This window comes from Neolamprologus brichardi, chromosome 1 (genome assembly GCF_056152115.1).
Source record: "Neolamprologus brichardi isolate AB-2024 chromosome 1, ASM5615211v1, whole genome shotgun sequence".
Taxonomy (NCBI): Eukaryota; Metazoa; Chordata; class Actinopteri; order Cichliformes; family Cichlidae; genus Neolamprologus; species Neolamprologus brichardi.
In genome coordinates, this window is record NC_142104.1 from 31,537,141 (window position 1) to 31,564,748 (window position 27,608).

Consider the following 27,608-nt stretch of genomic DNA (forward strand, 5'->3'; position numbering starts at 1 on the left):
AATCCCCTTATTGTGCAATTTTCTTCTAATGACAGTACAGATCCTGTAGGAGACAATTTAGGCTGAAAATTTAGATGTTACTCAAGAGTTAAGGTATAGTTAGTGTGTAGATCGCATATAGTATATTGTTCTTGTTCTAAGATCATTTTAGCAGCTATATGTTGAAGGAGAAAAATTGCAAAATGTCCAATTTAACAATTTCTTGGCGATCTTATGGATAGATAACAGCTACAACTGTCACACGCTTGGAATTGAGTCCAGCGCTTAGTGAATTGTGTATTTAACAATGCTGGTTTCCCGAGCTGTACAGTACATAACCGGACAGAGTCGTATAATCTTTTGTGGTAGTCAGTAACAAGATGTGTTGATTTTCCGAGTGTTTTCTATATCTTGCAAGGACTCACCAGTGAGGATGCAGTTTGCTTTTTAGATGGTGTTGAACCTTACACTGAAGGCACCGAGCAGAATAAAGGAAATTGTTGTTTTTGTCACCAGCATGAAATCCTGACAGACACCAGACAAAGGGAGGTTGTAGTAATAAAAAGAAAGACGTCACAGTGTTTATTTTTTAACCACTGCTATTTTCATTGAGGTTTTTTAAACCACTACACCCACCCCACAGTTGTACACAGCTTGATTCTTTCAGTTCATGTTTTTTGTTCTACATTTGTCTTGTGCCCAACTTCAAACCCATCACTTAAGACTAAAGGAAGCTGTTTTTAGGAAACAAGCTCTGATGACAAATAACAAATGTAGCCACTGGCTAACAAACAAAAGGTACAACAAATAAAACAATACCCAACAATCTACATAGTTTCATTAATATAGAAGAAGAGCATTATGGCAAAGTAAAAATTTAACTTTGGGCGCAGTATTTAGTTGTGCTAAAATGGCTAATGTGGCTATCAGATAATTACTACAAGTTAACATGTGCACCAGCCAGGGTAGCATTTATAATAGCGGTTTAATACTTCAATGTTCTCAAAGTAGATGCTTTCCTCTTTAAATTCCTTTAGCTGTAAGTGATGGGAGGGGCTCTGTGCTTGTTGTGCCAGTTGGAGGAGGTAAAGATGGCAATTTTTAAAAAATCTTTTTTGTTGCAAATGATTAATTTAGTATTTAAACATTAGTTTTATTATCAGTTAATATCTGAGGTTTTTTGACAACCATAGTAGACACAAATTCAACAAATGGCATATCATCTTCCTCAGTATGCTGGAAGTGTAAATGTTCAGCTTTCTTTAAATTACATTAACCATAAGAACCTTATTAGCCACTGATTTGGTCTTTGTGTCCTTCTCTTCCACGTCCTTCTAATTTTGTTCAGTTTGTCATGTGAACTATGATGTGCTTGAAAACATTTCTTGCAGAATGTTCAACCATGGAAAACAGAAGCAAGGATCAAAGACTGAATCAGCTTGATGAGACAGACTGACATTCTTTATGTTTCAGCTGTAATCACAGACCTCAGGGGCACTGCCTTGTCTTTGCTTCTCATTTTAAAGTGCACAGAGTTTTAGAGGCCCAGTCTGTTTTAAAAATTTATGAGGAGGCAGGGCAGCTTTAGAATATTTGGTAGGGAGCCTTCACACACACACACACACACACACACACAGAGCTGAATTCATCAGTGATCTCATCATCCGATGGGAGACTGAAAATGTATCTGGTCTCATCAATAATGAACGGTCACATTGAAGGAACATCACACACACCAGACATGTGTGGTGTCTGCCTGAGTAGGGGGCACAGAGGTGTGCACTGTGGTATTTGCTCGGTGGGTGGATGGACAGTGGGCTAACAACATTATAAGGACAGAAATTCTCCACCTGACCTTTTTAATCTTTAAGTTCAGGTGTTTTCAGTCCCATTGCCACAGGCGTATACCATCAACCACATAGCCATGTCTCCTCTGGGGCTTGTTCAGTCCTGTAGCTTGGCTGATTAAAAATAGGCCCAAATTGGCCACCAGAGGCAGAAGTAAGCACAGATTGAAAGTAGTGTTAATAGTGGAAGGAACAAGATATTTTGTACAGTACTTCAAATAATTGATGGGACGGGATCGACCCATTCTCATCTGCTTATCCTTATCAGGGTCGCAGGGGGGTATCCCTGGTACCACAGGGCAAGATGCAAGGTTCACCCTGGACAGGTCCCCAGTCTGTCACAGGGCTAACACAGGGAGACAGATGGGTGTGTCTTTTTTTCTTCTGTATCAGAATCTCTCTTTGATTTATATCTCTTTTTATTAGACTTGGGTAGAAAAGATATATATTTTTCCATAATTTCCTGACATTTTATTGGGGTATACAGTATGTGATAATAAATATAAACTTAATATAAAAGGACATAAAAGCTGAGCTAACTGATATTAATCATTGTAGCTAACCACGTGCATTTCACCCATAAAGTCTCTGCCATCTGGAAATCAACACTCCTGCGCCTGAGGAGATGTCATGATCAACAAGATTGTAGGTATATTTTTGAAGAAATCCAAATTACCACCAAAAAGGCCTGAATTATTAGACTATTTAGGTGCTTTTATTCCAAAATGTTCTTCTCAAACAAAGCTTCTGCTTCTTTTGCTCTTATGTAATGTACAATGTAAATAAATAGATTCTTTGATTCATTTTTGTGGTGAACACACAAACATGAAACAAAAGTCACTTGTTATTCCACAGTTAAGAAGCTCCTGTTGAAGAAGACAGAGAAAATGGGCTTTTATCTAAATTAGTGTGCACATGGCTATGGTGAAGGGTTCTTGAAGGGTTAATGGAGAGCAGCTGATGTCCAGAATGAGACTTAAAGATATTTAGTGCTTCTGAGAGACATAAAGTGACAACATGCATTATAAAAATCAGTGAGAGAGAAAGGGAAGTGCTTTCATGCCCAAGTGTAAGGGTGAATGGATTTGATTAGGAGTCATTTGCCGTGTGTGGATGGCTGAAATGTCGTATGTCAGGGTGGAGTCAGATACATTTAAGTGACCGCAAAAACACACAAAAAGCAGCATCTACACACAGATTTACCACACATGGAGAATCAAGGCTTTGTATTATGTCTAGATTCTGCTTTATTTATATTAAATTCACTTGCTTAATGTAAATGTTTGAAATTTTTTATTTTTTTATTTTACAGAAACAAAAAGAGAAAAACCTTTTAAAGAAAGTTGGAAAAATCTGAGCTATTGAACTTCATAAAAAGGTGTCATGTCCCTTGTGTGTTATTTCAATTACTGATATTTGTAATGCACTGTAATGCACTGCAATGCAGTTCAACAGTATTATCTTAAAATATAAGGTGCCCATAAAAATGTTTTAAAGGTGAACCTGTATAAATAAGTATCAGTGAAGCAGATCCCCTTAATCCAGAAGGGTAGAAGGAGAGTGATATACAGAGGGAGAGTGAGGATGGAGAGTGAGGACGGAAGCAATAGAAAATAAATGGAGCAATGAGAGAGAGAGGGAGGGAAAGAGGGTCTTGCAAAACACCAGTGGAGAAGCAGACCCATTTCCATGGCAACAGTGTTTCTTTCACCTACTGCACATGTCAAAGCTGAAAATACATGCAGTGTTGGCACTTATACACACACAAACACACGCACGCACACTGCCCCCATGGATACCGCTCACGTCATCTCATCCACACATGGTAACAGTGGAGAGGAAGCTGCTTCATCAATGCAAACAGAAACAGGAGAAGCCCTGTTTGGCTCTGCTACTGTTAATAAAGAGCAACCGATATGACAGCAGTGTTCTGATATTCAGCCTTGTGCTTACCTTTATGTATTCCCATTGACATGAACAGACACTTACAAGGCCCGACCCTCTCCTGCATGATTCATTTAAGCCAAATTGATATATATAGAGAGATATCTATATCTATCTATCTGCTCGTTCGTTAATAAAATGAAATAAAATGCAATACTTTACTGGATTTTATAAGAGCAGAGTGAAGCCAAAACTCTGGATTTGACAAACACATACAGGTCGGTATGGTTCAAATGTTCTCTTTCTATATTTTATTTTTCTGGCATTCGGTTTGCAGCTGAGCAGTACGTTTGGGGTGATTTAACATTTTCAGTCTTTCCTTGTGTTTCCCCTGCTCCGGCTGCTCTGATTGGGAGAGAGAAGAGCATCACGTCTTCAAGGCAGCATCATTTCCTTAGTCACTGATCCCCTTGTCTCCTAGCAACAGGGGGCAGGGCTCTTCAGAGTCCAGTAATAATTTCTCATCATAAACAAGAAGAGGAGAAGAGCATTTGCAGGCTCCATTAGGAGGCATTGATTTTTAGCAGGTGAAAAGGTGAAGTGAAGGAGAATGGGGGTAGACAAAAGAAAAATATTGGTGGGAGGATCGTTGTTATTAGACACAGACAGACACTGACATGACGTTGCTGCCCTATAACACAAACTCACTGCTCATCACATGCCACTTACAGGTATTTGCAGTGTGTGTAAATGGTTGGTTGGATATGGCTGTAGATTAAAGATGACCAATGGATAATTGGATTGTTTAAGGAATAGATAGCTGGATAAATCATGACTGCATATGAACAGTAGTGACCATGACAACACTAGCTGGGAAGCAAAGGCAGAGAAGGCTGCAGGCCTCAAACTGTGCCCTGCTTGATCACCGGTATTACTAGAAGTCTATCCATAGTTTACAAAATTGACGTCAAACTGTATTAAAAGAAAAAAAGCATAATTTTCCCATAATCTCTGCTGTGGAAAAAACACAGGTTTAAGACATCAACAACATCAGTTATTTATAAACAGTATAACTGTTAGACTGAATGATGAAAGGTGGTATATAGATGGGATGGGATAAATGCCAGCTAGACTGAAATGGATGGATGAATGAACAAGAATCGAATATAGAACATTAGACTGCTGGATGGTTGATAAATGGATGGATAATAGATTGATGGAAGATTATTAAGTGGATAAGAGGATGGAAAGGTAGATAAGCATACAGATAGCTATGTAGCAGGAGTGGGCAATTAATTAACCGACGAGGTCACATGAGAAACTGGACCTGTTGTGGAGGGCCACACCAATAAACTGATCTCAGATCTGCTCAGTATTATTATCTTGGAGTGACCCTCAACAGCAGTCCCAGTTTCTCACAATCCCCCCTGTCCCTGATCCCTGCTATACAGGATGATCAAAAAAGGATTAAAGATATAGTCAGGCATTAAAAAAGAATTATACTCATAAATTTACATTGAATAAGGTGTGACTGTGTCTTCCAACAAATTGATGCATTCTCACAAATAAAGAATTAATCTAGTAACACTATAAGAGCTGTAAGCCATCATGTTGCCCAGCCACAGTTGTGGATGGACATGGATGTTCTGTCTAATCACATTTTATGTATTTGGCTGGAGACATGTGTAGCATGCCAAAGATGGAAGGGAAGAAAACGCGTAGGTGTTCAAGTTGCAGGGAGGCACATTTTAATTCATGTCTGCAACTTCAGACATAAGATATGAAGGGTCGTACCTATGTTTTATTGTTTTATTTATGTGTTTTCACACACATAGTGAAAACACATAGGAACAAGACAATGCTATCCTCTTCCTCCTCACTTCAAGCCTCTTCCCATGAAGTTAAGTCATGGCTCTGTCACATGTAAGTGTATATAAACATGCTTATTCCAAATATTGTTGCAGTTACTTATTGTCAGCATATTAGACATGCAACCATCCCATCTACGACAGCTGGCATCAAGCTGACTAAATAACAAAAACACCTCTAGTAGAGATTACATGTAAATTCACCCTCCAAACATAGAATTCATGATTGTCTGCAATCTAAGATTATGGAAAATATATATATTTTTAAATTTTTACATGTTGGTGTCAGTCCTTTCTTGTATCATCTTTGAAAGTAATCCATGGTCTGATATATACTCGGCAGTAAACAACCGATCTCCATATACAGTTAATATCTGCATCTTGACAATCTTTGTGTTTGGCTTATGTCTGTCTTTTTAAAAGAGCTTTTATTCTTGCTTTTGCCCTCGTTTTGATTCAAAACAGTTGTATGGGTAAATGACTAAACCATATAAGTCTAATAAATGTGGACTGAGTATGAATGCAATTAGATGAACATTTTCCACTTAAGCTTTTGGCTGTTTAGCAAACCATTATAGCAGTCCTATTTCAAAGACAGGCAGGCTTCTTTCTTTCTTGGGAGTGAGAGACCTCTGGATATCTGGGATGAGTGTCTCACTGCATACAAATGTGCTTGAAGGCAACACTTAGCCAACAGAAATGAATTAACCTCCATTCCATTCAGCCACTGTTACCTTACAGAGTGCTGTCTGTTACAACAAAGGTTTAAATGTTTACGATATTGGTTATAATACATTGCTGGTACTTGTGATTTCTCGGTGTATGAAGTATTTACAGAACAGTAGCTTATTAAATTATGGTGTTTTTTTTTTACTCTTTCTCACAGTTTCCTTTGTGAGGTTTGTTTCCTAAAATAGTTTAAGGTGACTGTGACTGTGTTTTGTATGGCAGCTGAGAATTACACCAGTGTTTCTCCTACCATTGCCTTGAGGGGGCGATCCAATACTGCAGCCCAACCCCACAGTCAGCCTAGAGAAAACACTGTTAACTTTATTCAGGACTAGCACAGATGTTTAAAAAGAATATGACTTGGATCCAAACTAAATTTTATAGATGCTAAAACTGACAAAAAAAAAATGAACAAACAAAAATATATAAATAAATAAAGGTTTGATAATACTATATTACTCAGTATCAAAAATAAATGTTATAGCATTAAGTTTAATTAGGTTTTAGTTCTAGAGCAACTATACTGTTTTTGTTTCATTTTGTTTTTTTGCTCATGTCTCTCAAATTGTAAAAACTAAATAGATTATTTTAGATTTATAACTTATAATAACTATAAATAACTTTTTTTTCTGATTGTGCTGTAGAAGGTGGCAGACCTCCAAAACATTTGCTCAACATTGTTCATGTTCTTGTTTTATTTGCATTTGTTTTTTTACAGGTTTCTCTGTATGTGAGGCAAACAGAGAGCGCTAAAGACTATAATAGGCTTAACAACGACTTGCCATGTTGTGTGTGTGTCTGTTTTGTATGTGTAGCTGCAGGGATAGTGATGATAAGTGAAGCAGACTGTACTGTCCCAGTGCCCTCTGACTTTCTGTCTCTCAAATGCTTTGCTTGTGTGTTGTTTCAGCAGCAGTGAATCTCTTCTTCTTTTTTTGCCAACAAACTCATATCTTGCACACTGTGTATGATTAGCGTTAGAGTAAATAAATGTGCCTAATTTTCCAACTCTTGTTTTATGAATTGATTGTTTAGCCTAACAGAGTCATCGATTTTGAGAGGTTTCATCATCAAAGCAATTAACAAATTGATTCAATTGCAGTGCTGCACGAAAGGCCAGAGGTATTATATCTGTTTCTTTTGGGGGCGTGAATATTTTTAACAATTCCCTGTTTCCAGGGTCAATATCATGAATTTGTTTTGAAATTTTTTAGTACTAATTTTCTCACTAGAATGGGTTTCTAAGCTTTAAAAGTAAAAAGATAAAATGAGAAATAGCAGAGCAGAGTGAGTTTTTACTCTAACCTCATTACTGCAGGTAAATTCTGTCAGGTAGAAAAGCTTGATGCTAGAAATAGTCCGCCTCAGCTTTAAACGGCACTGTGTGTTGGCAGTGAGTGTGTTCCTGTTGAAGACAGAGTTGCTTCCAATTGGCCAGCTAAATCTCCTCATCCCATCCACATACACTCTCTCTCACTGTCTTCCTCTCTCTCTCTCTTCCCTGTCTTGACTGATGCCGGGCTTATTCCAATCCCTGCAGAGCCGTGTGAGACGAGGAACCAATAGCATGTCGGGGAAGGCGGAGCTAGGAGCAGTCGGCCAGCTTCAGGCAGAGATGCTGCATTTGGACCTCATCGATGGTGCTGACGGTTACCGCGGTGACAAAGAATCCTCGAAGGCGTCTGCAATTTCAACTCCGCCAGTCACCAAGGACCCTGCAGCACCTGTTACCATGGATACTTACCGGCCCAAGAGACCCACGACCCTTAACCTCTTCCCAATCGTGCCACGCACACAGGTATAGCCTGAATTAACCTTATCCTCTCGCTCTCACACACACACACACACACACATTCACTCACACAGTTACACAGTTTGTGGCAGGTGGACAAATATTGATGAGTAATTCTGGAGGACTGTGGGAATGTTTCAGTGTTTTTCTTTCAGTGTTTTTTCACTCCACCTATATTGGAGCCTCCTCTCACACAAATATTATGTTTGAAATTGGAAATATAACTGGATAACCTGCTTGACATCACCACTGGATTCACTACAATTGCTTCTCTGACAGGATGTGTTTTCTCCACTGAACAATAGCCTCAACTGTCATTTCTTTTTTTCTACTGGTGCCCGTCTCTGTTTGCTTCAATGGCGCTTGAGCTCGTGACCATTCGTGTCTGTGTGTGTCTGTGTGTGTGTGTCCATGTAAATCAATCTAAGTGAGGACCAGCACTAAGAAGGAAGACATTTTGTTTAGGGTAGTTTTAGGCTTTAGTTTTGGAATGGGAACTAAAAAATGTAAAGTATCGATAAAGAGCAGCGGTGTAGCCATACAAATGTGTGCAACCATGTTCGGGTTTACGGCGACAGTGAAGGTGTGTTTAAAAAATGTATTTGTACTATAGAGCACACATTTAGATTCTTTTTTCGTTCAGTAAAACCTATGCATTAAAAATTGAGCATTACAATCTGCTAATTAAGTTTTGATAATGACAGTGGTATAGTTATGGTTTGAGTAGGTGGTAGACATCAGAGTTAAAGATAGTGATGAGGGTTGAAGTACTTTGTTCAGATAAGGAAAACATTATGACTTGGATCAAAAGGTTATAAAAGCCTTGGTTGTCATGGTTAAAGTATGAACTGATTGTGTTCAGATAGTGTTTGTAGTTTGTTAATAATTACTTATTGAGTTACTTGAAGTTGAGGTCCTCATCTTATTCTTTTCTTGACTCCCTCCTTTATACCCGTAACGATTACTAGACCAGGACATTCATCATTATAGCCTCTTGCTAATATGTTGATCTTCTTGACTTGAGGACAGTGTCCAAGTTCAAATAAAACACATCTAATGTGCACAAAATCAAAACCTTTAGCTAGCTCCAGGAGATGTTTCAAAAGTAGCATGTAGTGAGTGGATTAGAACTTGTTAGGTGAAAAGAGCTTCAGAGAATATGGTTGGATGAACAATACAATTACTTTGCCTTATAACCGAACAAAATACTATAAAATGGGCTAAAGAGTCAGAAATAATGTTACATGATACATTACACTGTTAATTCAGATAATAAAGGAGTTGCCATGACTTGTTAATGTGATGGAATTAATTTGAGAAAAAAAAAAGGCAAAACATGTCATTCAAGAAAACAAATTAAATCATTTTATTCATGTTTACATTTGAATTCTAGAAATATTTCCTTTGATTCACTGAAATGTAGAACTACCTCTATGTCATATACATAGTAATGTATACAGTGAGTGAGTTTGGCCTCCTTGAGCGCAGGCAGTCATGATGCATGATCAGCCAAGCGTCTACAGCCTATTTGCCTTTGCTTTGCACTTGATCTGGAAGCAAAGTCTGCTCTGCTCAGTGCTCCGCTTTGTTCCTGTAGGTTGTTTGAGCTGTCAAAACTGAAAAGTATGAAGGAAGTAATTGGTCTCAGTTATGTTTCAACTGGGGAAATCTTCTTGTCTATTCCAGCACTGTTCATTTTTACCGTTTATACAGCAACTAGAAAAAAAAACCATCTAAACCAGTGCTGAAATACTTTACCGTTGAGGTTTAATACACGCAATGAAAGTGAAGACACAGATCAACAGGCTGCATTTTATACCAGATAAATTCATTAGCAGTTGCGGGTGTCGCGTTTTTACTTAAATACTTATTATTTAAAATACTTTTTGGTCATAAAAAATATCATCAGGTGTGATCAAGGAAATCGGGGTAATATTGTTTTAGTAAAACAAAACACAAAACAAAATCTGCGTCTGAAATACCATCAAAGTGGATAGATTGAGAAGATCACATGGCATTATAAAAAAAAATAACTGATCTGTCATCGCTGAAGTAGATTTATTAAAGTATTGTTCTGTTATTGAGACAGCATGGCTAAATCAGTTGAGACAGAGGTGACAGTGAAGACTTTCACAGTGTGCATCCTTACACAGCAGGAATGAGACAGAAGATTTAGGATGATTTCCAGTCATTAATGTTTTTTCTCAGACCTTGAATTGTTAGAAGAGGAGTAGGTTGTGTACACTGGGCGACTGTTTCCAGGTCAATGAGTGTGCAGAAATGCAAAAGTATACAGCATATTTGCTCTGCATCGTTTTGCAGCGAGTCTCATGTCTGAACAAAAGCATCTCTGATCAGCATTAACACACTGAGGGTTTTTTTTCAAAAGCAGTATTTTTTAATCCAGTAATGTCAATAGTGCCACATCGAGTCAGACTGTTAAGAGGTTGAATTTCATCATTAAAAACCTTTTTTCCTTGTGCAGTGGTCAAATAAATGAGGTAAAATTAGTTTTCTTTACCCATTTTAAAATGAATAACCAGTTCTGATTCTGTCCACCTTTTAGTTGTTATAGTATTTGAAATATCGAGTAGTCAAAGATGCACAGTATAATAAATCTTTTGCAGTACTGAGGAGGGTGCTGCTTTGCAGACTGTCTCCACTTTTGCTTCCCAATTGAAGTGATTCAGTGGGCAGAGAGACAGATGTCCCTCCGAGAAAGGATTAATCTAACTCTAATTACTTATCGGGCATGCTCCATATGTTGAAGTGCATGTGTGGCAGTGTGGCAGTGTGACTATATGGAAGGTCTGCTTAGATACCAGCAAGAACAAGTAGCATATTGTGATTTAAAATTGATTTATAAAGTTTCAAGCTGACCTGGTTTTAATAGCTAGCTCAATTTGCAATGAAATTTATGCAGAAAATCCAAATATAGCAGGGTGACACAAGATGCAGCTGTGATAGGCTGAGACAGCTGTCAATTAAGGCGCCCCATCTCATTCATTCAGCTTCCGAGGTCTCCAAACACTTCAAGTTGGCAAGCTTGTGTTCTGTTGTATCAAGTTCACACAGATTTTAGTCATGGATTCACCCATCCGCTGAAGCTGACTCCTCAGATATATGCAGTTGTTTCCTACCTGCTGATTCACTCTTTACCATGGCAACAGCCCTGTCTCCGCCTGGTACACGTAGATGGAAAAGTGAGTCACACGTGGTGGGTGGACGGAGGAGGAAAAGATGTTATTTTGTGCGTGCTGTCGTCACAGGAGTTTCCAGCTCTCCATCTGTTAAAATTTCTGTTTAACTCATCTGTTATCTACAACTGAGTGTTAAACCATCGTCTTTCTGTGGAAGCGGTTAAAATAAGCCACTGAGTTGCAAAATCAGTCGTGATAATGATTAGATTCATAATCGTGTTTGGCAGGTTTTGAATAATTCATTTTAAAACCTATTTGGTGGCTAAATGCCAAATTTTCTGGAAACACTGCTGCCTTCTTCGGCCTAATCTAGATGCCATGATCAATTAGTTTATTGGTTGTTGCATTTTTATACATATATTTTAAAAAGAGATTAAAACATGGCTTTGACTTTAACACCATGCTGAGAAGTGTTTCAGTCACTGTGTTGTGACTGATTGTGGGTGTGGACTGGATGCACTGAGTTGTATTTAATTGCACTCAGCACAGATGTCACTGTGAGCAGCCACACCCTTTAGGATCTGTTCACCAATCACTGATAAGCTGCTCTTTAAATGACTCCTTTCATCAGTGACAATGATCAGCAACCTCTCTTTTTCTATACTTATAAATGAAAGTGTCATATAGATACCACAAAGATGTTCATACAGATTTTTGTAACAAGGTTGATTTTGCTTTTATTCTTTCTTGATTTCCATATCTAGAAATGTATAGAAAGAAAGGAAACCTCACAAGTTTCATGACTTCAATCAGCAATTACCCCCCAAAACAGCCTAAAGAGGCTGTCTGACTGCGTGAGTGTGTTTCCCAGTGGCTTGTGTAAATGTCAGGTCCCTTTAAATGCACACCACGGAGCATGGACAAAAGAGTTCCTGCTCATTCAACAGAATAAAAGGTTTGTGTGTGCATGTGTGTATGTGAAGTGAGAGAGAAGCGAGAGGAAGAGAGAGACACACACACTCACACACAGAGAAGTTGTATATGTTGTGTCAGGATCCAGAATTCAGTGAGCAAACCCATCTCTGTTCCTCTTTTTTCCATCTGTTGTTCCTTCTCTCAACTTCCTTCCTCTTCTTCTTTTTTCAGGACACGTTAAACAACAACTCCCTTGGTAAGAAGTACAGTTGGCAGGAGAAGGTTTCAGGCTCATCCTCGCCCCTTAAAACAGGTGAGCTTCCCCACATCATGTTTATGAGTCATGTTTTAGTTTAGACACATTTTCTCATTTAGTTGATGATAACTGGGATGTGCTGGCCAGAATCCATTGTTGTGTTAGTAACATTCAGTCAGTGTCAGCGTGTGTGATTTGCATTGAGTCTGACAGCTTGTGTGTCCCTCTGAACCTTGGGGACACTGCTCAGCCTTGGATTAGCTGCTGGGACAAGTTGAGCTAGCTGAGGCTATGCTGTATATTGTGCGTGTTTGGAAGCCAGCTGAGGCTTAAAGCTAGCTAGAGGCTGTCATAGCCCATTGATGCTGTTCTTTGAAGAGCACCATCCAAAGCTAGAGTAACCAGATTCACAGCCAACAGTTAGAGAAACGTAAATATTAGGTGTGAAGTCGACCTTTTAAAGGCAAATCTGGGGAACAAGCTTCCAAATTCAGGCGAAATGAACTTTTATGCTCTATTCAAGCAATAGGGACAAACTTTAGAGCTTTTAGAGCACATTGTTGTGAGATGATGCCCTTGTATTCCATGCCCTATAAATTATATAAATTGAAATAATGGCAAGTGTAACAGTGTTGCTGTCTGGGTAGTTTGGTTTTATTTGGATTGGATTGAATTTCATTAGGTGTGACTGCGAGCACTATAGTCGATTTGTCATTTGATATGTCAGACTCACTGAAAAAAACAAATGTAAATCTGTTTGCCAGATCAGTGTGAATCTACAGAGTAGAAGAAAACTGCAAGGAAAAGTTTAACATGTGGCATTTCAGCGATCGCTTATTTAGAAACAGGCCCAGAGGAGTGCCTCTGGTACACGCTTCCCACCATTTATTTTTATAGTCGACATAAGACCTTATGTCTTCACAAACCCCTACAAGCACCATTTTAAATTGGTTTTATTAGCCATCTGAGACAATTCTGTTCAATCTGAATTGCAAATCAAAGTGATTCTGTGTAGAAGTAAGGAGAGATTCTACTTTTTAAATATAATGAAAACAGTAGCGGTTTTTGATACGGGCGAAACAGGCGGTTGCCCGGGGCGGCATTGTGGTGGGGGGCGGGCATCACGGGCATCGGCAAAAAATAAAATAAAATAAAATAAAAATTGCTCGGATTCATGCTGCCCCGACGTCATGCCAGCGCATATATCAAAATTCTATACGCAAAAAGTGAGCGCGAGAGCCCTCGGTGCGCCTGCTCGCTGCTGAAGTCAAAGTAAAACTTTATTGTCATCTCCGCTACATACATTACAGTAGGCTCCAGTTACAGCAGTGCAAGTAAACAAACAAAATATATAAGAAGAGTAAGAAAATAAATATACACTTAAGGACTCGGGGTAAAGGGATCAATAACAATTGAAAATTTATAATTTACAGTTTGCTGATTTAAAATCTCACACACAACCTGTCGAAAGGGGAGGGGGGCTGGCTGCTTCCAAATAGAGCACATTTCATTCATAATGATGTAAATCCAAGCCCATTATGTATTCAGGATTTGAATCCTGGGTTGTGTGAAATCCCAGAAATAAACCGTAGACAAAGTGAATCTGTGAACTAAGGTGTAGGTCTGTTAGGTTATGTTGTGATCCTTGATATGGGGGATGTGTGTTCATACTGGAGTTAAAATTAAAACCAATGGAAGATGGACGAGAAAAGTTGAAAGCCTTCAGGTGCTCAGTTTAGAAAAAAAAGAAAAGAAGAGGAGGAGAAACGAGCAAATGATACAGGTAAGCAGATGTGTCATTGGATAATGGCAGGTCATCCTGAAACAATCATAATCAGAATACTTTATTAATCCCTAGGGAAATTATGTGGGTTACAGTTGCTCCAAGAAGAAATGGTAAAAATAGTAACAGTAACAGACTAAACTCCAAACAATACATTATGTTACAGGTTTTAATATTAATTAGACATTGTCAATTGTTGATTTGTCCTGTTCTCATTGTATGACGAATTATGATGGCTGTTTGGTAGCCATTTGCATACTAGGCATACTCTCTCTGTGTGTGTGTGTGTGTTTGTGTGTGAGTGGGTGGTGGTGGTGGTGGTGGGGGGGGCATCAGAGGGTGTGTTCGCCCAGGGCACCAAACAGGCTAGGACCACCACTGAATGAAAAGATTCTGTCAATTTTGCAGTGCTTCTCGTGTGCACACCTTTAACATTTAAATAAAAATGAAACAGATTTAATTTGAAATCAGTCCTGTCCTGAATTAGCCCCTCTGCTATTTAAATGCCATTTAAAATACTCGGGAATGATGTCTGAATCCCCTGCCAATGGATTATGACATAACACGTCAATCACCTTCTCCTGGCTACACTCTGAATTTGATGAGTAATGGGGATTTGGCTGTGTAATCCTGACATCCGTTACCTAACCATTTCTACTTTTCTCTCTTTCTGTGTGTGCTTTATTTTATCTGCCTGTGCATTTGTTGCCATGTCTGTCTTCGTGCATGTGTGCGCATTTGTTTGTCCATCATGTTTGCGTTTCTGCATCACGTATGTTTCCTCCGTGTGCGCGTCTGGGCTTTGCTTGTGCATCTGCGTCTGCATGTGTGTTTGCTTGGGTGTCTGCATGTTTCTGCTCACGCCCGCACTCCCCCTAGGTGACCTCACCCCTCCACGTGAGCACAGCTGTCTAAGCGACGAGGACAAGGTGCACGGTGGGGGAGCGCAGACCAAAGACCGCGGGACCTCCACCGACGCCCCCTGCAGACACAGTCACACCTCGGGACACTCGCACAGCTCATCTGCAGGGGCTGGGACACGGTCCAAGATTCAGGAGAAGCCACCGGCACCACCACCACCACAGAACTATACACCAGCTCCTCTATATCCTTCAGGGAAAGCGGATGGCAGTGGGTCCCACAGGGAGAGGATTAGATACCACACAGATGTTCATATAGAGCCAACAGAGGAGATCTATCTGACTCCTGTGCAACGTTCCGCAGATCCCCTGGAACCCCCCACCGTCCAGGACCGGCCTTTCCTCTCACAGCAGACTGAGCAGGGACGCATGTCCATTAGCTCTGACACAGAGGGACCACCTCCTTATCAGCCCCTCCCGGACCGGACCAACCCCTCCATCTACGAGGAAGACGAGATCTATGTCCCCCCACCGTCATACGCTTCCTGTGTAGAGTCCCTCATCACGCCACCTAGCATGGCTGTGTCAGCTCACTCCTCCCATGCACTGGACCTCAGCCTAAAGGGGACAAGTACAGGAGCTGGGGCAATGCTCAGGGCTGGGTCATCAGTTGAGTACGTTGATGCCACAGATGAAAGCTACTGTGGGGACGACGAGGATGTGGACAGGTTAATAATGGACGCAAAGATGAGAAAGGGAGGGGTAAAGGGAGCCGCCCCACCGAGGACTTCCATGAGCTCAGAGGCCAGCGGCCTGACATATGACTCAGTTAAATATACATTGGTGGTGGATGAACATGCTCAGCTGGAGTTAGTCAGTCTCCGGCAGTGTTACCAAGGCTACAGCGATGACAGCGACTCGGCCACCGTCTATGACAACTGTGTCTCGTCTCCATACGAGTCAGCCATCGGAGAGGAGTATGAGGAAGAGGAAGAGGAGCATGACCCTCGTATAGGAGGAGTGCGTCGAGAGGCCACAGCGTGCCTATCTGAGGATTCTACTCCAGAGGCGGACCTCCACTTCTCCAAGAAGTTCCTCAATGTCTTCATGAATGGGCGCTCTCGCTCCTCCAGTAAGTCTGGTAAAAACTCAATTCCAAACATAAATGGTGGCGATGGCTAGCATTTAGCTTTTGGTTTGTTTTTTGTTGCGTAACTAGTATAAAGACTCACTTTGGTTAGCAAATGTGGTCGTCTGACAGTGCTGATGGCAGTTTGGGGTTTTGTTTTTGTTTTTCGTTTTTTTTTTTACATTTTTCCCTTTAATCCATTAACTACATTTCTGAGACTTGCCAGGAAGTTTATTAGCACTAGTGGCTGGTGCTCTGCCTAATTCCCTTTAAATATACACTGTCAGTGGTGTCTAGCCAAACTGGCAACAATTGCTATTCAAGGCTTAAAGCAGCGCAGCTGATGAAGCAAAGGCACAGGAATGTTCAGGAATCAAAATTTTGTCATACACTAAACACAGTCATCCACATGGCTGTCCTAACTGTGGAGTAATGCAATACTAAGCCGTACTGATACACAGTATAACCATTGGCTATTACATTTACTATGTACTGTATTTGCAAAGCAGTAGTATTTTTTTATTTATTTTAAAATTATGTCACTTCTGCTTTTAGGTCTCGAGAATAAAAGCAGTAGACTGGACATTTAAATGACCTGTTTAGTGAAAAGCTTGTTCAGGGGATGTGGGAAAACACACATCTAGAAAGAAGTTAGTGAGGCGTTTGAAGTTCTAGACATAAAACTTCCATAAAACTGTAAAACTTCCCAAACTGACTAAAGGCGCATTGCTTGATGTAATTTTGTGTCACTTCCACTGGAATATTCATTCATTTTCAGTAGGAAGCAAAACAACGATGCACTGATTGTGAAATTCAGAAAATATCTACTAGTAGAATAGAAGTAGAGTAGAATAGCCTAGAAGAGACTTAGAAAGTCTAATTGAACTGTAAGTCTCACCTGTTTAATTAGCTATTAACTACTACTGTTGTAGTAGTATTCCAACAGCACCCTATGCCCACTTATGTGGTTGAGTATTTAGCCGGGACAAAATTGATTTCTTGTGTCACCATATTTAGTCAACAAGGTTTATTTTATCAGAGATATGATATGATTTGTCAGATAAATCAGTTCTTTACAAATGCTCACCATCTGTAAAACGACTGTAAAGTTTTGTTTTAACACAGTTAACTTTTAGTGAATTCCATTAAAACCTAAAAATCTTATCTAAGTTGTAAGATTTAAGAGTAAATTTGGACTATTTTGATGATAAGGGGTCTAAAGAATTAGAAATCTTCTGGGGACAATGAAGATCCCTTTGTCATATCTTATTAAAGCTGCAGGTTCTGTCTAAGAGATGTTGCTTAAACAGACTATCTGTGATCTCTCAATGAGAAAGAGTGCTGCACTGAGAGGGAGATGAGAATCCTCTGTTTGAGGACTGCAGAACTGATTCAATTGCTGTTGCCAGCCACATATTGACCCTCATCATAGTGTCTGTTAAAGAGCCAGCATTAATGGGCACAAGAGGCAATTCATGTTATGGAGACAGAGATTAGGAGATACGTGTGTTTACAGTATTTGCTCTAATAGTCCAGGCCAGTCTCTTGGAAGGGATCCATGTATTTTAGTCTCATTAGAAATGCTGTCGCAGTTTTTCTGAGCAGTTCAGGCAGCAGTCACAAAGGTCTCAGGGGAATGTAGATAGAAATACACAATGCACGTTTGCTTCATGCCTAATTAAAGTGTGATTTATGTCTCAGAGAATGCATACATGTAAATGCTGCATCTCCTAATTATGTTCTCTGTGGTCTTTTTTGGACTTGTTACAAATTATAAGCCAGTGTCATTAATCTTTTTGCAAGCCTGACACAAAGGCTGACATTGCATACTGTTTACTTCCTATTTTAAAATAAATCTCTCTTGTTTTTTTGTCCTTTTTTTTGGTATTCAAGGTGCAGAATCCTTTGGTTTATATTCCTGTATCATAAATGGTGAGGAGAAGGATCAGAGCCACCGAGCAGTCTATAGGTAAAGACAGTTACACTACCATCCTCGCTGTAATCCCAACAGACATTGTAAAACCGTGAAAAATGACAGTATGTAGTGTGTGCTGTCACTTCTGTTGATTATGATGTTAATGAATTGTGAAAACAATAGTAAAGAAATGGGGAAAAATAAGTCTTAGGGTTTGATATTGTAACAGTCATGTTTAAAACTTGTGTGGATTGATGAAATAACACTGCGGTAATATCAAATGACACACTATGCTCATATTATCAATAAAGTGTGGCATTCATCTCCCAGTCAGTTACCGTTATAAACATTTCAGATTCTATGATTCCTATCCAGCCTCTTATGTCTTTGGTCAAACAGACCAGATTGTGTAAGCAAAGATGGGCACCTGAAGTATTAAATGCTTGGTGTTCATCTTTACTAATGAATCTTTCGTAGAAATGAGTAATTCATCCAGCAGCTTTTAGATAACTCAAATAAGTCAAACAGCATTTTTTTTTTTTAGAATGAGCCAATCTACAAGCATTTAACAGAAAGATGTGTTTTTTAAGTGTTTTAATGATAAACCATCAACGCAATTTTTCCATCCTGACCTACTTACTTATTTGTTAAAATAAATAAGTAGATTTTACAGCACATTTAAAACCAAAGTGTTTCAATAAAACTAAAAAAAAAACGAAAACTAAAACTCCCTGTACTCCCTGTTCTTTTAAGAAAAGATTTTAGTCTGCAGATTGTTGACTACAGCATTTATTTGTTTGGTAAATTTCCAATTTGTGTCAAAGATTCGGTTAGTTTAGAATTATATAACTTGTAATTTAATAGTATCAAAGAGCCCGGGTCATCTTTCAAGCGCTCAGTTAAAGTAGAAGGCCAAAGAGTATGACCTCAGTTTTGCATTAATTTAACTGGAAGAAACTGGGAGATCCAATTTTTTATTATCCAAGAATGACGTAATTGTAACTGGGAAAAGAAAACTGAGACTTTCCTATAACTGCACCAGTTGCTTTCTGGGGGTTTTTTTTTCTGTCATATGGAAGTTTTCACCACTGAAAAAAATGCCATCCATAACTTGAAATTTTGAGTTATTTTCTCCAAATTTTTAGTTAATAAGTTGACATTTCTTTGTTACCTGAAAACAGATGGCAGTGACACAGGCACACTCAACATTGGGTAGTGATAGTATCCATGAGCTACCAGTGTAAACATGTACAAACTGCTGCTGTGCTGATAATAACACCATGCCTTTTAGCTAATAACGCAGAGATTTCATCATTTCTGAAACCATGCTGAAAGAACTCAGCAGTTGACTCAATCATGACCTACAGCTTCAGCTTTGGTAGTTAATGCCTTCCACCTTTTGCTTACAGGTAACAAGGAAATGACGTACCTTCACAGAGCTTCCTGATTGACTGAGCTACCTTAAAATTTTGAGTTATTTTCTTGAAATTTTAGCTTATTAACTCAAAATTTTGGACATATAGCTCACGATGTTGAGTTATGGATGGCAAAGAAAAAATATACAAATAAATTTAGTGGCGGAAATAAGGTATGTCAAACATAAGGCCCAGGGGCCAGATTCAGCCCAGAAAGGACTTCAGTCCAACCCAATGGATGGCTTTAGAAAAAGGGTAAGGAGGGTGTAAATTTTGGATTTGTAACTGTATTTGCATAGGTTTTACAGCTTTCCATAGTAATACAGTCCTCCCCCATAGCCATTCATACTACATCAAAGTAAACAAGTAACATATAAAACATGAAAATGACAGAAAAATTCATTTTTTTTTCTTTTTCTGATATTACTGTATTGGAGATTAAATTTGTGGTTAAATGTCTTTAGAAAGGGGAGTTTTTAGATCTGTCCCATTTAACATCAAAATGACCTGCATGTGGCCCACAGTGTAAAATGAGTTTGACAGGCCTTCTTTAAAGTGTCCTCACACTGTACATCAAATGGAAAAATACAGTGTTACTAATATATAGCTGTAAGCAAGGAACTGATTGTAGTTCATTTTTACCCTGGGTTGTGTGTAATAGTGTGTAGCAACACACCTGATGAGCTAACACACATAAGTTGCATTTAAGTCACTGATTTAATTTTTTTCTTTACACTGTTTAAAAATTTCCTTGTAACAACAAGCAGGCGTAGGAAACCCGTGTTTGACTTTTAAACCTTAAATTTCATTTTAAATTCGGAGCTAGTTTGTGGAGCAGTTACGTGTGCAGCCAGCACATAAAAATCTCACATCTTTCTCGACAGGTTTGTCCCTCGGCACGAAGATGAGTTGGAGCTAGAGGTGGATGACCCGCTGTTGGTGGAGGTCCAGGCAGAGGATTACTGGTATGAGGGCTACAATATGCGAACTGGTGCTCGTGGGGTCTTCCCGGCCTACTACGCTGTAGAGGTGACCAAGGACACGGAGAACTACAAAGGTACCAATAGTGCTGGGATTTGTAGGAGTGGGCCACGAATATGTTAGTAAAGAGAGAGGTGGCTGCTTTAGGCTAAAAAAAGGGGGGCTGTTTACATGCCATGAACATCAGAAATGTCATCAGTGATCAGATTTTCTAGATTCGGTACCCCTGGCATAGTTGTGTTTGTGGATGGGAAGCCTTTCAGGGTTCTTGCATGGAGTGTGCTCTGATATGTGGGGTTAATGTGCACTCCAGGGAGTGTTTTACTCTACTTTTGAAACCCCAAGGAGGTGTATGCAGCAAGCAACAGGGGATAAAGTATGAAATGATGTGAAGTGCAATGCTATAACAGATTATTAGTCAGTGGTACTGATCGACAGCTCAAAAGTGTATTCTGTTTGCTTAAAAGAGCTAGTGACTGAATTGTAGCTGGAATATAGTGCCGTATGTAGTATTACATTTTACACATCTTGCTTCTTGTGTTTATTGTCATTGTTGTTTCTTTTCTGCTTTTCTCTGTGCAGTAAAGAGCAATGAATGGATTGACAGATACCGCCTAAAGTTTCTGGGGTCAGTTCAAGTGCCCTATCACAAAGGAAACGATGTTTTGTGTGCAGCTATGCAGAAGGTGAGCTCATGTTTTACACGCATGTGTAAGTTCTAGGAGACGAGACATGTAGGGGGAAAGAGGAGCAAGAGACACGGAAGGGAAAGAGAGAGAGGGACAGAGACCAAATACAGACATGACTGAGAGCCATACACAGAGAACATGTCTCTGTCATAGGAGACACAGAGATGAGACAGGGACAAGAAAACAAGAGATGAGAGATACAAATAAACTCAGAGGCATAAAAGAACTAAACTCAACACCATAGGGGTTTAAGTTGCATTTGTGTGCCTTTGTGTCGTTTTGCTTTGATAGCTCGAAAAGCTGTTGTGATGTTAACAATCCATTAAAGCCTTTATAACTTAGTAACTATTATTCTTGGAGTTGTTTTTATCTTGTCACATTTGACCTCTGACCTCTCCTTTAAGTTCAATAGAAGACTATGTCTCTTACTTATTGACGACATATACGTCCGACCTGGGTATAGGGGCGAAAGACTAATCGAACCATCGCATATAGGGAATGATATATAGGGATCATAAGTTTTGCATAATGTTACTCTGACCTCTTTTTTTAAGGTCAAATAAGGTCAAACCTTTGAAAAATGTATTTTACCTTTGTTTTAAATTCTAGTGCCTTTTGTTTCAGTTGACCTCACTGCCTATATTTTACTTTCAAATTAACCCCAAATTGAATTTTTTTATTGCACTTTAAACTTCTTAAAGTGTTTTTTAAAAAAGAAAACAAAGTTAATATATACAAAATACAATATTATCCCCTTAAAAGTAAATACTGCCCAGAGCCTGAGCTGCCTTGGCAGACGTTTGCAATTTGTTTGTTTGCATATTCACAGGTAAAGGAAACTTTTGAAGAGCTTTATTGTGTGGATGCCTGAAAGGGCATCCACACCATTGAGTTCCTGTTTCTCTTTATTCTTTATCCTTTATTATTCTGGTTGCTTCCGTACACTTTTTGGCGCTTAACTACTCCCTCAGTTTTTGTGCTATTTGCACCGTTCAAATCTTAAAAAATTCTGCTCTTTCTGCTAATGCCGGCTATGACTTTTGGTGCTCATAACTTCTATACTTTTTGAGATATTGAATTTTTTTTGCAATATTTTTTGCCCTTTTCTGCCACATTATCAGTGGCCTCACTGATTTTCCTTGCCGGGTTGACCTGTGTTTTAGCTCAGTGAGATGAGCATCCGTCCTCAGACTGGGAGGCCCGGGTTCAAATCCCGCTTATGGCAACATTTCTTCCAGTTAACAGTTAAACTTTTTTAACTCTTTTCAGCAGAATTCTGCTCATTCACCTCTTTTCAGCAGAATTCTGCTGATTGAAGTCTTTTCAGCAGAATTTTAAATTTTTTCACCACTTTTCAGCACAAATCCCAGCTTTTTCAGCTGTTTTCAGCAAAAACCTCTTGTCAGCAGAATTCTGCTCATTCACCTCTTTTCAGTAGAAATTCTAATCATTCAGCTTTTTTCAGCAGAAATTCTGCTGATTGAACTCTTTTCAGCAAAATTTTCACCATTTTCACCTCTTATCAGCACAAATCTCAGCTGTTTTCAGAAAAAACTCTTTTGAGCAGAAATTCTGCTGATTCATCTCTTTTCAGTGCAACTTTCTGCTTCGTTCCATCTTTTCTGCAGAAATTCTGCTCATTCACCTCTTTTCAGCGCAATGTTCTGCTTCTTTCCATCCTTTCTGCAGAAATTCTGCTCATTCAACTCTTTTCAGCAAAATTTTCAGCCTTTTCACCTCTTTTCAGCACAAATCTCCGCTGTTTTCAGAAAAAGCTATCAACTTTCTGCTTCTTTACCTCTTTTCAGCAGAAATTCTGCTGATTCACCTCTTTTTTTCAAAGTTTTCAGCCTTTTCACCACCTCACCACCTTTCAACTTTTTCAGCTTTTTTCAGAAGACATCTTCAGCGTTAAGGCATCCACACAGCATTTTCGCAGGAAATGCAAATTTTTCTAGTTCTAGTAACATTTTCAAAAACCATCTAACACGTGTTTTACAGATTGCTACGAACCGAAGGATGACAGTCAAGTATAACCCACCTTCCTCATGCATCCTGGAGATCAGTGTGAAGGGCATCAAGCTTTCAGTTCAAGAGGATTATTATGCTTGTGACAGAGTAAGACATTTACTGATCCTGTGTATGTCTACTGTGAAATAATTACATGCAGCTTCACAGACTAATCAAATAAAAGCTCATCAGCAATCTTTTGGAAAGGTGAAAAGGTTAAGGATCTCACTTTTTCAGTGATGCATGGTTTGGTTCATGTGTTTTTAACTGATAAAGATTTTCTTTCAAATTAAAATATTTTGTTTCTGAAGAAGAAAAGGCTCCTAGTTGTTAGAAGTACTCAAACCAGCCTGTGTGGCAGAAATAACTGGGATGCTCAGTTTTACCTCAGCATGTTGTCTAAACCATGTCTACATCTAAATGCATTGGGTTACTACCCTGCGATTTGCTATTTAGATTTTTGAGTTATTTTGTAGTTGAACAGGTTTACCTAATAAAGAGGTTGGCGAGTGTATATTTGAAGAGTAAGGCAGAGAAAGAGAGCGAGAAGCTATAATCTATCAGCACAGTGTTCAAGGAACACATGAGACACATCGCCACCATGTGGCTGCCGACTGATACTGCAGACAAACGTGTTAGTGTCAGGCCACAGTAATTACTTCAGCGAAAAGAAACTAAGAATTCTGTGGGAATTCTATGTATGTATATGGGATCATTATCAATTTAAAGTTCATCTGTTTAAACAATTGAGAAATTAATGTTTTACTTTTATCAAGATCTGATGTTCAGATAATACAATGTGATGCACTATCGATCTCGATATATTTTAATATTGCAGTCGCCAACTAGTCTAAATTAAAAGCTTTAATTATTTTATCAGCAAGCCAAAAAAAGAAAGAAATCAATAAAAGTAAAATATATGAAACAGGATTTGAAATGTTTGCTTCTTGGTGTTAATCTTAGACGTTTATGCATCCTCTGTTGACAGAGTAACGAGTGCAGTCACTTCTTCCAGTTAAAGAACGTCTCCTTTTGTGGCTATCACCCAAAAAACAGCAAGTAAGTAAAAACTGAAGGTATTAAGCAGTTATGCTGCTCTCTCTGTCGAGACTAAAGTTGCCACAAGGTCTCACTATTAGATAAATATTCAAGAATATTGGACCTCTTCCTGCTCACTGATAAAACAAAGCAGGAGTTCATCATTATTAGGTGTCAAAGTAATATACTGAATGTCTTTTTTAAAACTTCTCTGCAGGTATTTTGGTTTCATTACGAAGCACCCAGCAGACCAGAGATTTGCCTGCCACGTATTTGTGTCTGAAAATTCTACCAAACCTCTTGCAGAGTCAGTAGGGTGAGTTGTGTTTTTTTAGGTTTCCTTTGGGCATCAGTCGGTGGTTTTAGTGAGATACGGTTTAACAAGTATATATAAATACATCCCGCCAGCAGAGAATCTTTACAGCACTAAAAACTTGCTGTAAATAATACTTGTATAAGTTACTATGGTGTTTAAGTTACTTTGCAAATTTCAGTTTTCACACAGTTTTACCTTCTAAGAAATTTGACCTGACAGGATCAGCCAGTTTTTCTCTTCTCAGCAATTCTCAGTAAATCTTCTCTGTTATTCTGAAAGTGATCTTAAACAATCACTAAAACAAAATGGAACCAAATAAATACACTGCAGAAATTAACTTAAACTTAATTGAGCTCATTCAAATGAATAAAAAACAGAAAAGTGTCACGGGTTGCCGGGGCAAGCCGTGTGTGAATTATTTAGGACCCAAGATGCGGCAGCTCTGGTGCAAGTGAGTTTATTTAGCCAATGTAGATACAAACAGAGATGGCGAGGGTGAGCTTAAAACTAAGAAAACCTAAACTGGGAAAAACAAACCTGAAATCTTGAGACATGAAACCAAGATGTAGGGAGACGTAGAGAACATAGGGAAAACCACACAGGATGACGGAGGGAGAAACGCAGACAAACCAGCAACTACTATGACAGAAGACACGACTTAAATACACTCAGAGAAACACAGGGAGATTACACACAGGTGGGGGACACAGCTTGGAGTGATTAACGTGACGAGACAAGGGAGTCAAACTGAAAGCACTCACATAAGACGCAGACCTTCACTATAAAACAGGAACTTACACATGCAAGGACACAGACTAAGAAACGCGGACTTGACACAGGAATACACGTGCAGAAAAGAATAAACACTAAACTGAGGAAGAACAGCACCAAAATCACAATAATAGAAAACACAAAACGCTGGGTCAAAAGACCCAGGATCATGACAAAAACAAAACCTTAATAAGGCTTTGCTCAGGCATGTCTGGCACTTTGTAATGTTCTGCACCTGTTGAAATGTTTATGTTGTGATTAAGTTTATGTGACGTTCAAGAAATTACTGCCACGGTGACGTGATGTGTTTTTCTTTTCATCAGGAAAGCCTTCCAGCTGTACTATAAAGAGTTTGTGGAGTTCTCATGCCCTACAGAGGACATCTACCTGGAATAGCCTTGCCTTTAACCACAACCCTGTAAAGTACGCTGTATCATAACATAATGTTGCATGAAGGACAGATATACATTAATTGGTAAAACAAAAACAAAAAAAGAGAAAAATTAAACATTAACACATCTGACAAACGAACAGGTATAGAAGGCCCAAGTTTCAGACCTGTGGTGAAAACCTTGTGCAGCAACCAGAGATGAAAATGAGCCAAAGGAGGGGTTTCCTGGCAAATGAAAATATGCAAAATGGCATCAGTGATGAGGCAAAAATGGAAAGCACAAATATTTTAACTCATCAGTTTCTGCAACGCTTGTTAGCCTGTAGCATCATGTCAGCAGGGGCAAAGCTGAAAGCCCAAGAGACAGTCCGGACGGCACCACTTTGTACGCTGGAAAAAAGAAAGAAAAAGCAGAATTTATGACTTGGAAGTGAACAAGCAAGTGATGTTGGTTCATTTTGTCTTGAAATACTGTAACCAGGGTGTGAGCACGAGAGAGGTGTTTATTTACTAAAGACGTAACAACCTCACAATGAAAAAGGAGTACTAAACTAAATAAAACCCATGTAGGAACAGTTAATTTTATCCTTTTATCACACCTAATATGAAGGCGTATCCACATTTATTTAAAAAAACAAAAAACAAAGAGAGAGAAATCTCAATAAAAATCAGATGCAATGATGTGCTCTGCATTTCGGGGGTTCTTGCCACATTTTTACTGCTTTTTGTTAAACCCAGACACAGCAGCTTGATCTGTACTGCATATTCAAAGTACAGTAAGCACAGTGTGAATACACAAGAGTAGAATAGGTTTGCTTTTCCATTTAGCAGTTGGAGCTAACTAGTAAAGGAACAGCTGAGTATCTAAAGTTAATTTCAAATAGTTTTAGTTGAATAAAATTAAAAGATGGTTTCAGCTTCTCACTTTTCAGTCAGACAGGCAGAAGGTAAACTTTGCAGATTGATTTATATACTTTACATGCTAATGCTCAATTAAAGTAGACTTTAAACTACTTTTCTCTTGCATCTGTGCGGCTCAGTATTTGGAGATTCACACTGGTGGAGTTTTACTGGTGGAATTTTTCACTCTCGCCACTTGTGTAAGTTTGCTCCTGGTGGAAAACTACCAAAACAAAAGATTGATGGACAAACCATGGATTGATGATTTCACTTCCTGATGGAGGCTAGTGTGACCAAATGCACTGGAGTTTTAGGTTAAAGCCTAAAATGAGGTTACAAACATGTAATGTAACCAAAGTGTTTTGAGCTGCTCTTTTTAAAACAAGTTAAATACTAAAATCTCATATTCCCCCTTTCCACCAAGGTGAGCCAGGTGCTGGTTCAAGTCTTTTGTGCTAGTGGTAGTGTGCAATTGGGCTTTCCAAATGTTGGTCGGCTTTTTCACGAGCCTTTGTAGTTTTAACTTTACAACACATGTATAAGACTATGAACACATCAAATGATTAACACTTTACCCTTTAAAATGTTACTTTGGAGTAAACATTGAAGTTCTTTTCATGACTGAGTGGTTTCTGTTATTTTTCAGGCCTTAACCTATGGCTGAGGTGGCATTAGAAGTTAATGAGAAATAAACTCTCTCTCGCTCATATATATATATATATATATATATATATATATATATATATATATATATATATATATATATATATATATATATATATGAGCGAGAGAGAGGGAGAGAGAAAGAGACTTAGGTGTCAAAAACCATCGTTAAGTTTACAGGGGACATTGACAAATGTCATCTCTAGGGGAGAAAGCATTAAAGGTCTCAGCTTTTTGCTGAAGTTCTGTTGAGAAATGAAGTGAAAAGAGACTATTTGTCTCTCTCACTAACTACTGCTGGAAAACTACAGAGGTGTATTTGTATAACTGCTGCTGC

At 38.9% G+C, this 27,608-nt stretch overlaps 1 protein-coding gene across 2 annotated transcripts in view; it reads left to right on the forward strand.

Moving 5' to 3' along the window:
- mapk8ip1b (mitogen-activated protein kinase 8 interacting protein 1b) overlaps positions 1-27,327 on the forward strand; it is a 47,326-nt gene extending 19,999 nt beyond the window's left edge. The window contains exons 3-12 of one of the 2 annotated variants that reach the window (XM_006793773.3): positions 7,848-8,105; positions 12,386-12,467; positions 15,073-16,185; positions 18,076-18,151; positions 20,397-20,569; positions 21,076-21,179; positions 23,184-23,300; positions 24,181-24,251; positions 24,448-24,546; positions 25,641-27,326. In XM_006793773.3, coding sequence (XP_006793836.2) covers positions 7,848-8,105; positions 12,386-12,467; positions 15,073-16,185; positions 18,076-18,151; positions 20,397-20,569; positions 21,076-21,179; positions 23,184-23,300; positions 24,181-24,251; positions 24,448-24,546; positions 25,641-25,713 — 2,166 coding nt within the window. In that variant the 3' untranslated portion in view covers positions 25,714-27,326. Of the gene's footprint in view, positions 1-7,847; positions 8,106-12,385; positions 12,468-15,072; positions 16,186-18,075; positions 18,152-20,396; positions 20,570-21,075; positions 21,180-23,183; positions 23,301-24,180; positions 24,252-24,447; positions 24,547-25,640 lie in introns of both variants that reach the window. The other variant, XM_087840891.1, reaches the window with a different exon arrangement.
- Positions 27,328-27,608: the final 281 nt, after the last annotated feature.